General features: G+C 39.9%; 1 protein-coding gene across 1 annotated transcript; it reads left to right on the top strand.

The window, feature by feature from the left end:
* The first annotated feature begins 7,646 nt into the window (after nucleotides 1-7,646).
* Nucleotides 7,647-8,671, top strand: LOC147548251 (uncharacterized). Its single transcript, XM_086668009.1, has 2 exons — nucleotides 7,647-8,353; nucleotides 8,494-8,671. Exons 1-2 carry the CDS (start codon nucleotides 7,647-7,649, stop codon nucleotides 8,669-8,671), a joined length of 885 nt encoding a protein of 294 aa, XP_086524135.1.
* Nucleotides 8,672-10,627: the final 1,956 nt, after the last annotated feature.

The following is a 10,627-nucleotide window of genomic DNA, read 5'->3' as shown; positions in this document are numbered from 1 at the left end:
GGCCAATGAGACGGCGATACAACAAAGGATCCTGGAGTGGAAGACTGTCGGTGGGACCAAGTTTTGATTTCTGATCCATGGGAAATGGTGAAGTCTTGGAGGCCGTGAGACCAGAATCTTTGAGGATGTCGACAATATATTTCCGTTGACAGAGAAACATTCCCTTGGAAGACCGAGAGACCTCAATACCTAAAAAGTATTGAAGGCGGCCAAGATCTTTCAGGGAAAAAGCCGATCGTAGGAAATTTTTGAGAGAGGAAATGGCAGCATCATTATTTCCTGTAATGATGATGTCATCAACGTAGACCAACACATATAATGAGGTGGATGATTTACGATAAGTGAAAAGTGAGTAGTCAGAGAGTGATTGAACAAAGCCCCGTTTGAGAAGAACGGATGAAAACTTGGAAAACCATTGACGGGATGCTTGTTTGAGTCCGTAAAGGGACTTGTTAAGGCGACATACCCTTGTTTCCCCTTTAGGAGAAAATCCAGGTGGCAGTTTCATGAACACTTCTTCATCCAGGTCTCCTTGGAGGAAAGCGTTGTTAACGTCAAGTTGATGAAGGGACCAACCCTTGACGGCTGCGATAGAGAGAAGTACTCGGACGGTGACTAATTTTGCGACGGGAGCAAAAGTAAAATTGTAATCAAGTCCTTCGACCTGAGTGTATCCCTTCGCGACCAGACGGGCTTTATATCGTTCAATTGACCCATCGGCCCGGAATTTGATTTTATAGACCCATTTACATCCAATGGGTTTCTTACCGTTTGGAAGATGAGTAAGAGTCCAAGTTTTATTGGATTCGAGAGCCTTGATCTCAGTAGCCATTGCTTTTCTCCAATGAGGTGAAGTCATGGCCTGAGTGAAGGAGGTAGGTTCGGAATGAGACAGAACGGATGTTAAGAAGATTTTATGAGAAGGAGAAAAGGAGTCAACGGATAAAAAATCAGTGAGAGGATAAGGAGTATCTGATTTTGAATTCAAAAAAGGGAAGGAAACGTTATTACAATCGTAATCCGCGAGATGAGCCGGAGGTCGGCGATTGCGAACCGGTCGGTCTGGCATAGAAGTGTCTAAAGTATCAAGGCCAGTCGGTATGTTGGCAGAGGCCGAATCGGAGGTGATGCTACCAGGAGTGATCTGGACGGTAGGAGGGTCCACAGGGGTGCCTGTAAGATCAAGGCCAGTGGGTGTGTCGGCAGGAGCCGAAGTGGATGGAACGGGAGGAGTGCCTCCAGAGGAGGTAGAAATGGAGGTGCCCGTAGGATTGTCAACAGGAACCAGACGGTCAAGAGGAGGATGTGGACCCGTTAGGAGCTCCCCCTGTGAACGGACCGAGGGGTTGTCGTTAGGCAATGATGGTGGTGCGGTGGGCTGACCCGAGCCCAGCAGACCAGGAGGACGTGGTGCCGATAGAGGACCAGTCCCGTGGCCAGTAGGGTAGTGGAATGATCCATCGTCCCGAATGGATAGGAATGGGGCTGATGGTGATGAGATCGGCCGATCAAATTCTTGCATCGGGAACCGATCCTCTTGGAAGGTGACGTTACGTGTCGTAAAAATCTTATGACTAGCTAAATCATAGACACGATATCCCTTTTGTCCGTTTGGATATCCGATAAATATTCCAAGTGTAGCACGTGGATCGAATTTGTGTCGAATATTTGTGTTATGTGCATAACATAAACAACCAAATACTCAAAGATGGTCAAGGGATGGTGGAGAACCGAGAAGGACTTCATGAGGGGATTTCCCTTTAAGAACGGGGGTCGGAATTTTGTTGATTAAGTAAACAGCCGTAAGAACACATTCCCCCCAAAACTTGAGAGATAAGTGGGCTTGAAAACGTAATGCCCTAGCCACATCAAGTATATGGCGATGTTTGCGTTCTACCACACCATTTTGTTGGGGTGTGTAGACGCAACTTCTTTGGTGAATGATCCCTTTGTTATGAAATAATAGTTGGAGTTCGCGAGAAAGAAATTCCGAACCATTGTCGGATCGTATTGTTTGTATTTGAGGAAAAAGAGTTTCACCATTACCGGAATAAACATTTGAGATTTTAGAGTGAAATTGAGTAATTGTGTAGTTGATAAAATTGGAAAGAATAGTAAAAGTTTCCGATTTAGAATGTAGTAAATAGACCCAAGTACATCGTGAGAAATCATCAACTATGGTAATAAAGTATCGACAACCAGAATTAGAAATAATATTAAATGGTCCCCATAAATCTATGTGAACTAATTCAAAAGGTCGAAAAGAAATTGAAGTACTAGAAGAAAAAAAGAGACGTGGTCGCTTAGAGATCGGACAAACATCACACGGAATTTTATTCATGAATCCACTCTTAATACATGGTTTTTTAGAAACAATAAAATTAAAACGATCCAAAGAAGGGTGGCCTAGACGCCAGTGCCATAAATTGAAACTACTAAAAGAACTAGAAAAAGTAGAAAATATCCTAGGTTCCGTGCGATAGAAGTATAGTCCGTCATGAGGATCACCAAGTCCAATCGTCCTTGTTGTCAACGGGTCCTGAAAGATACAAGATTTAGAGTCAAAAGTAACACTACAATCAAGAGATTTGGTAACTTCAGAAACGGAAATGAGATTGAATTTAAACGATGGTATATGTAGTACATGATGTAGAACAAAAGTTTTACTAAACGGGACGGATCCAATGTGAAGGACATGAGAACGAGATCCGTCCGGTAATCGAACATAATAATATGGAGGTGCTTTTCTATATGAAGAAAAGGATGATAGGGTTGCACAAATATTCTTAGCGGCACCCGAATCGATGACCCATGGTAGTGAATAAGATTGATCACCTGCTAGGTTGACTAACGGGTCAGTGGTGCCCACAGCCGAGGTGCCTCCAGCAGCATTGCCCTGTTCATATAAACGAACAAGGTGATGGTATTGCTCTTGGGTCATGGACGTCGCTGAAGGCGCCCCCTGTTGAGATGGGTCAGAAACCGAACCGTTAACGACAGAACCGTTAACCACCGAACCGGCGAGCTGAGTAGATCGCTGACGTAGCGGGTAGCCGTGTAGCTTGTAGCACGTGGCCTGGAGATGACCGTGCTGATGACAATTGTCGCAGTAGGGTCGGGTTCGTTTTGGTCGGGTTCGTTTTGGTCGGATTCGGTCTTGCCGACCGGACCGATCAAACCATCCGCCCGAGGACTGCTGTCCGACAGCAAGGGTAGCGGCTTCCGAGCTTGCGAGATCCGAGTTAGTTAAGTTTTGTTGAATCTCCTCCTGCTTGACCATGCTATGAATTTTGAGGACCGATGGGAAAGGGTCCATGAGGAGTATTTGACTCCGAATAGCAGCAAATCGGTCATGGAGTCCTTGAAGGAACTCCATGGCTCGATCTTGATTGGACCGATCAATAAGAGCTTTTCCATGACCACATAAACATGGTTCAATGGCAAGGAGAGATTGAAGCTCATCCTGATGTGATTTGAGAAGAGTAAAATAAGTTGAGACATCCGAACCTTCCTGTTTTAAGGTAGAAATAGCGCGCTTAAGTTGAAAGATCTTTGGCGCGTTTGTTTGATGAAATCTTTCATAAAGATTTTGCCAGATTTCTGGAGTAGATTCATCATAAAGGATGGACTGACGGATGTCAGGATTGACTGAGTTGACTAGCCAGCTTGACACAAGGTCATTACATCTCTCCCATGCATGTAAGTCAATGGGAGTTGTTGGTTTTTGAATAGAACCGTCAACAAATCCGAGCTTATCTTTTGCTCGTAAAGCCATCTTCATCCCTCGAGACCAGGAGGCATAGTTATCTCCACTTAACAGAGGGGTAATCAGAATGGTGGTGGGTGAATCAGAATGATGAATCCCAAACATAGTAGAGGAGTTTGGTGGAGTACCAGGAGTATAGTCAGAACCAGCATCAGTAGGTGTAGTCATGGTGAAATAAGAGAAGCAAAAATAAATTAATTTCAAAGAAAAAAAATATTATGGCTCTTATACCATGTGAGAACTATCACTTTGATAGTTCGATAGAGATCGAACGTGAGAAACAAAGAGAAAGATGCTAGGAAAGTAAAGAAGAAGTAGAGATTAATTCTTCTCTGTTGTGTATATTATTAACAATAGTTACAGGTATTTATAGCCTACTATAATACAATCAGGGTAAATCTTGGGATAAAGGTTTCATACAAGTGATGTTTATCTAAGATATCAATCTAAAGTATAGTTGGTATTCTGGAATCTTCCATGTGGTGGAACCGGTGGGGCCGGCTGCTAGACCCGACCGGGTCGGTCGTGTGTGGCATATGGATTGGGTGGCCGATCCATATCCATTACTCTAACAGGCTTAGACAAGGTGCTGTGCAATCTAACTTTTTTTTATATGGACTACCATAGTTGGTACTACAAGACATTATTATACGTCATCAAGTGACAAGCACGATAACTGGCATAATTAACTCCCTAAAGGGCAACATAAGGTGCCTAAAACTCAACTAACAATATTATGTTGTTATTTAAATCCAAATTCAATAAAACTTGAATTTACACTTCTACGAGATTGTACTTTGAACTTTTGTGTTGCGGAGTGAAGATTCATCCACTAAGGCAAATGGTGGTGGACAATGTGCAACTTAACTTACTCGTGTGTAATAGCTTCTCAATAATTGAATTATGAAATAAATAAATAAGTCGATTTAACAACCATTTCCGATAAGAAAGTCACTGATACAATTACAGATAAAAAAATGAGCACAGGGTTTTGAAAAATTAATACTCCATAAAAGATAGGTTCTAGAAAGAAATTCATAATTTTTTTCTTGATGAAACAAAATAGCATAATTGGGGTTGCAGTTAGGATTGTTGGTAGAGTCTCCATTTTTGTTTCAATTTCAAATGGTGACGACAAGATACCCTCGCCCACCATTCTGGAACTCTTAATTTTATGTGATGTTTCTAGATTGTTTTGACCCATCCTCAATTCTCTTGTCAACGAGCCTTAAAATTTTTTTCCCTTAAAATAATTAAATAAAAAGTATATCTTAATATTTTGATTGTTTTTCTTAGTCAAATAAAATTGTATTTTGACCATCCTTAATTCATCATATCCTAGGTCGCCCCAGTATGTTTCTTATAATCTTATTAAGATAAAACACCAAACTAAGTTGAAACTTGATAGTTGCTTATTCTATTTTATCCAATTCTGTTGTTAATTTATTAGATAAGAAATTAGAAAATTTTACTTTTGGAATTGAATTTATTTCTTAAGAACAAAACAGAATTAATTATTCTATATTTTCTAAACAATTTTTTTTGTTAATAGAAACTTTAGGTTGTCCTTACTTTTTATTTTGGATACGTTTCATATATTAGAAAAAAGTCTTAGCCTCTTAGAGTATCAGATATGCTAAAAGAGGTGGTGTGGTGGTGGTGGGAGCGAAGGAGGAAGAAGATAAAGAAGAATTAAATACTCTTTTGAAGTTGAAAGTTGCTGATAGATAGTAAATTAGTCGTCTGCCGGCCAATTTTTTCAACGATGCAGAAGAGGCAAAAGAACACGGAGGCAAACCTTTTATAATTAGGGTTAAAAAGTTTAGTTGATAAAGATTGGGGCTCGGAAATGGAATTAGCCCATTAGATGTCTAACTTCGGGACTATTACTAGTTGCCAACACCTGTTTTCCCAGTTGGTTGTGCATTCACTCGAAAACCTAGAGCTCACTGATTCGATTTATGGTGAGATGAGTTTTATCGATTAAAATGTAGGAATGAACTTTCATGACCCTAGAATGATTTTAAAGCCTTTATATGATCTTAGGACTCAAGATATCTTTGACGATGGTAGTTATCGAGCTCATTCAATTCATATATGTATTCACGAATGTCCAAATAATATTGAATATAATACCTGGTGGAGTGCATGTCAAAAAGAAGAAAAACTTTTCTAGTCATATATATTAGTGTTAGTGGACTTAGTCGTTGGACTTAGTCTCTGGACTTAGTCTTATTTGTTAGAATAAGCTCCAATATTGTAGGAGTGGTTGCTGCTTATTAGTTCATTTGATGTTTCTACGTTTGTTAAAGTCATTCGAACATGTAGGAGGCTTGTAATCGGCTATTTAAAGCTTCTTGAGAAATAAGATCAGGTAAGCTTTCATTCTCATCTTTCAGATATTCAATTCTCTGTTTACAATATATTGGTACCAGAGCTAGGTTTGAACCTGATTGGAGAGAACTTTGTGAGAAAGAGTCAAAATAAGGAGCTAGACATATCATGAGAAGGGAAAAACATGCTGGGAATACCAAAGTTCGATGAAGATTTCGAACACTAGAGTGTGTTGATAGAGAGATTCAGAAAGACTATGTTTAGCCTGCTCGAGGAGAGATTCTCAATGGAGCACAAAGATAAGAGTTGGCAGACAAGAAGTTAAATGATTTGAAGGTTAAGAACTATTTATTCTAAGCAATTGACAAATCCATTCTGAAAATCATAATTCAGAAAGATTCAGCAAAGCAGTTGTGGAATTCCATGAGAATCAAGTACCAGGGGAGTGAGCGTGTGAAGCGATCACAACTTCAATGCCGAGAAGGGTTTTTGAGATCCTAAAGATGGAAGAAACTGAGAATATCACATAATATTTCTCAAGAGTTTTGTTGATTGCGACTGATATGAGAAATCTTGGCGATGATATGCCAAACTTCAAGATCGTTTAGAAAATTCTGCATACACTTTCAGAGAAGTTTACATACATAGTATGTTTGGCCGAGGAATCAAAAGACATAGACACTCTGACGGTGGATGCTCTCTAAATCTCACTTTTGTGTCATGAACTGAAAATAAGAAGACACTCCAAAGAATCTAAGAATGATGAACAAGTATTGAAGGTGGCGTCTGAGGTTAATGAGTGGAATGAAACAAGAGGAAGAGGAAGAGAAGGCTCATTTAGAGGACATGGAAGAGCGGGATCATTTAACAAAGCTCTAGTTAATGAAGTAAAACAGGAGGTGCCTATAGCATTAGCACCTCCCATCACATTCCCCGAATTTAGAAGACTGATGAAAGAAGATTTACTTTATGTTATAGTATTATGGCTGCCCATGAGCACGGCTGCCTAGAGCTTATATTACCATGGGTGCCTACAGTGTTACTATTGCCTCTTTATAACAACCAATTACATACTGTGTACAAGAGGTCCAATAGATTTGTTGCTTGGGCATGAAGAGTCTATTTGGCGGTTTGGCAAAGCGGTTCAGGCAGTGGGGATTCTAGCCGACTTTGGCTACTCATCAAACCACCTCCTTACCTCCCCTATAAATACCTTCATAACCATGCATTAAGGAGTATCTCTTTTCTCTCCTAGTTACTTTGTGTTGTAACCTTTGTCTCCTATATTAATATAGTTCTTCATTTTCTCTTTCATTTACTTGTGAGAACTTCTTGGGTTGGTGATTAAAGTGGGTAGACACTATCTCTCTGAATTCCATTTAATTTCAGCACGTTATCAGCACGAGCCTCTAGCCAACTGAGAGGTCGTTATTTCTTCGTTCTTCCAAGTCAAATAAACTAGCCGTTACTCTGCCCGTTTGTCGACGTCAAATATCGAACAACTAAGCCGTTACTCTGCCCGGTGAAAGGTATAATATTTTTCAAGATGTCTAATTTAGCTAGACTAGATTTTACAGCACTTGATATTACAGGTAAGAATTACATGGAATGGGCAGTTGAAGCTAGACTGACCCTAAAATATAAAAATCTTTTGAATACTATCATTGAAGAAAATAATGCAGACGAAATGTCACGGGCTCATGCTTTAAGTTTTCTAAGGCGACACATACATGATGACCTGAAGTCAGAATATATGTATGTGGAAGAGCCGATAGCTTTTTGGAATATATTAAAAGATAGGTATGATCACCTGAAGATGGTCATCCTTCCAAAAGCTCGAAATGATTTCATTAATCTCCGACTACAAGACTTTTCTTCTATTACTGCTTATAATTTGAGTCTTTGTAAAATTGTTTCACGATTGAAAGTGGGAGGAGATATCATCACTGATGAACAGATGATCGATAAAACTTTGAGTACGTTCCATGCCTCGGATATTGTCCTGCAGTCACAATACCGAGAGCGACGTTTCTCTAAATTCTCCCAGCTATTGACATGTCTCCTAGTCAATGAACAGAACAACCAGTTGTTGTTACATAACCATGAATCTCGACCTACTGGGTCTGCGGCTGTGCCTGAAGCACATGCAATATTATCTAATGATCATGGAAAGAAACAAAATTACAAAGGGAAACGTGGTTCTGGAAGAAACCGCCAACGTGGATCCCGCACGAATAAATGGGAGAGAAACAGGCAAACCCCTTACCACCGGAAGTGGGAAAAGGGAGAAAATTCACAAAATTATGCTGCTGGAAAGCCTGATAAAACAAAGGGTAAGAATAATACCCCTCCCAAAGCTCGTGAAGAAGCTTGTTATCGTTGCGGTATGGAAGGTCATTGGTCCCGTACCTGTCGTACGGCGAAACACCTGTTGACCTATATCAAGCATCTCTGAAATCTAAAGCTGCACCAGAGATGAATCTTATGGAGTTTGATCCACCATTGTGTGTTGCAGATTATCTCCCTGAAGGAGCCAATGAATCAGATGCTATGTTTAATATTATTGACTAGTGTATTATCTATCCTAACTATTATCTTGTAATATGTAAGCTAACTTTTGTTTGTAAGATATTAGCTTATATAGTTGTAATAGTTTTTTTTTTATAAATAGTGAGGTTTGAATCTTATATTATATTATTTAATTTTATGTAAGGTATGGATTCCGGAAGAAACATATCTAAAAATGATGAAGATACCTGTCTAGCAGACAGTGGGACCACAAATTCGATACTTCGAAATACAAAATATTTCTCGACCTTAAAATTATTTGAGGCAAATGCGATTACTATCGCCGGCTCATCAAGCCTTATAGAAGGCTCTGGAAGAGCTACTATAATATTGCCTCGTGGTACTAAACTAATTATAGACGACGCTTTGTACTCGACCAGATCCCAGAAGAATCTGTTGAGCTTCAAAGACATACGCCGAAATGGGTATCACGTCGAAACTGGGTCTGAGGATAAGAAAGAATATTTATATATCACCTCAAGTATATCATGCCAGAAGCATGTTCTAGAAAAACTTGAAGCTCTTTCTTCTGGGTTATATCTTACTGAGATTAAAACAGTCGAATCCTATGTCGTTGTTAACCCGAAGTTGCAAGATCCAAATACTTATAAGATTTGGCATGATCGACTGGGACACCCAGGCTCTACCATGATGAGTAGAATAATAAAGAACTCTCAGGGACACCCTCTTCAGAACCAGAAGTTTCTGATAGATAGAGATTTTACTTGCACAGGTTGTTCATTGGGAAAGTTTATAACTCGCCCATCCCTGACAAAAGTACATATCGAATCTCCCAAATTTTTAGAAAGGATTCAAGGTGATATATGTGGCCCTATACACCCGCAGTGTGGACCATTTAAATATTTTATGGTATTAATCGATGCATCAACTAGATGGTCTCATGTCAATCTGCTTTCGACTCGGAATCAGGCCTTTGCAAAGTTACTAGCTCAGATAATTCGTTTACGAGCTCACTTTCCTGATTATCCGATTAAGTCGATTCGCCTAGATGGAGCAGGAGAATTTACGTCAAGTACTTTTGATTCATATTGTCTCTCAGTTGGAATTAATGTTGAACATCCTGTAGCTCATGTTCATACTCAGAATGGTCTAGCTGAATCATTCATTAAACATATCCAACTGATTGCGAGACCTATGTTGATGAGGACGAAACTACCTGTCACTGCGTGGGGACCCGCAGTCCTCCATGCTGCCGCCTTGATAAGGTTACGTCCTACTTTAAATAACCAATATTCACCTTTGCAATATGTTCAAGGCCAGCAGCCCAACATATCTCATTTGCGTATTTTTGGATGTGCTGTATATGTTCCTATATCAGCTCCACAACGCATAAAGTTTGGGCCTCAACGCCGACTAGGAATATATATTGGTTTTGATACACCATCTATTATTCGATATCTCGAACCCCAGACGGGCGAGACTTTCACTGCACGCTTCGTCGATTGTCATTTTGATGAGACAGTTTTCCCGCCATTAGGGGGAGTAAATTTGCCTGAAGCAAATATTACTAAAAAGGAACTTTCTTGGTTTACTCCAAATTTGTCTCACTTCGATCCTCGTACTAATCAATCTGAAGTTGAAGTACAAAGGATAATACATCTACAAGAGATTGCTAATAAATTGCCTGACGCATTTAATGACGCAGCGAGAGTGACAAAATCATATATACCTGCTGCAAATGTTCCAGCAAGGATAGATGTCCCTGAAGGAAAAGATAAAAATATTGCAGCAAATGAAACGTCCAAAACACGTCTGAAACGTGGACGACCAATCGGTTCTAAAGATATAGTTCCCCGGAAGAGGAAAAATCAACTACAAGTAAGTAATGTTCCAGAAGAGACAACAAATCAACAAGTTACACCTTTAGCTAATACACCCCTAGAAGTGGGTGAAGCCCCAGAAGAGGCAGAAGCTCCTGAAGAGCATGAGTTATCTCCA

This window comes from Eschscholzia californica, unplaced genomic scaffold, assembly GCF_041429995.1.
Source record: "Eschscholzia californica isolate CP2 unplaced genomic scaffold, dmEscCali1.0.p SCAF_3, whole genome shotgun sequence".
In the NCBI taxonomy this organism is placed as follows: domain Eukaryota; kingdom Viridiplantae; phylum Streptophyta; class Magnoliopsida; order Ranunculales; family Papaveraceae; genus Eschscholzia; species Eschscholzia californica.
This window is presented reverse-complemented; position numbering and strand designations above follow the sequence as displayed.

Excerpts from the sequence above, each read along its gene's own strand:
- LOC147548251 (XM_086668009.1), top strand. The coding sequence starts at position 7,647 with ATGTCTAATTTAGCTAGACTAGATTTTACAGCACTTGATATTACAGGT. Across the intron at positions 8,354-8,493 it reads AATAAATGGGAGAGAAACAG|GTCATTGGTCCCGTACCTGT; the intron begins GCAAACCCCTTA and ends GCGGTATGGAAG.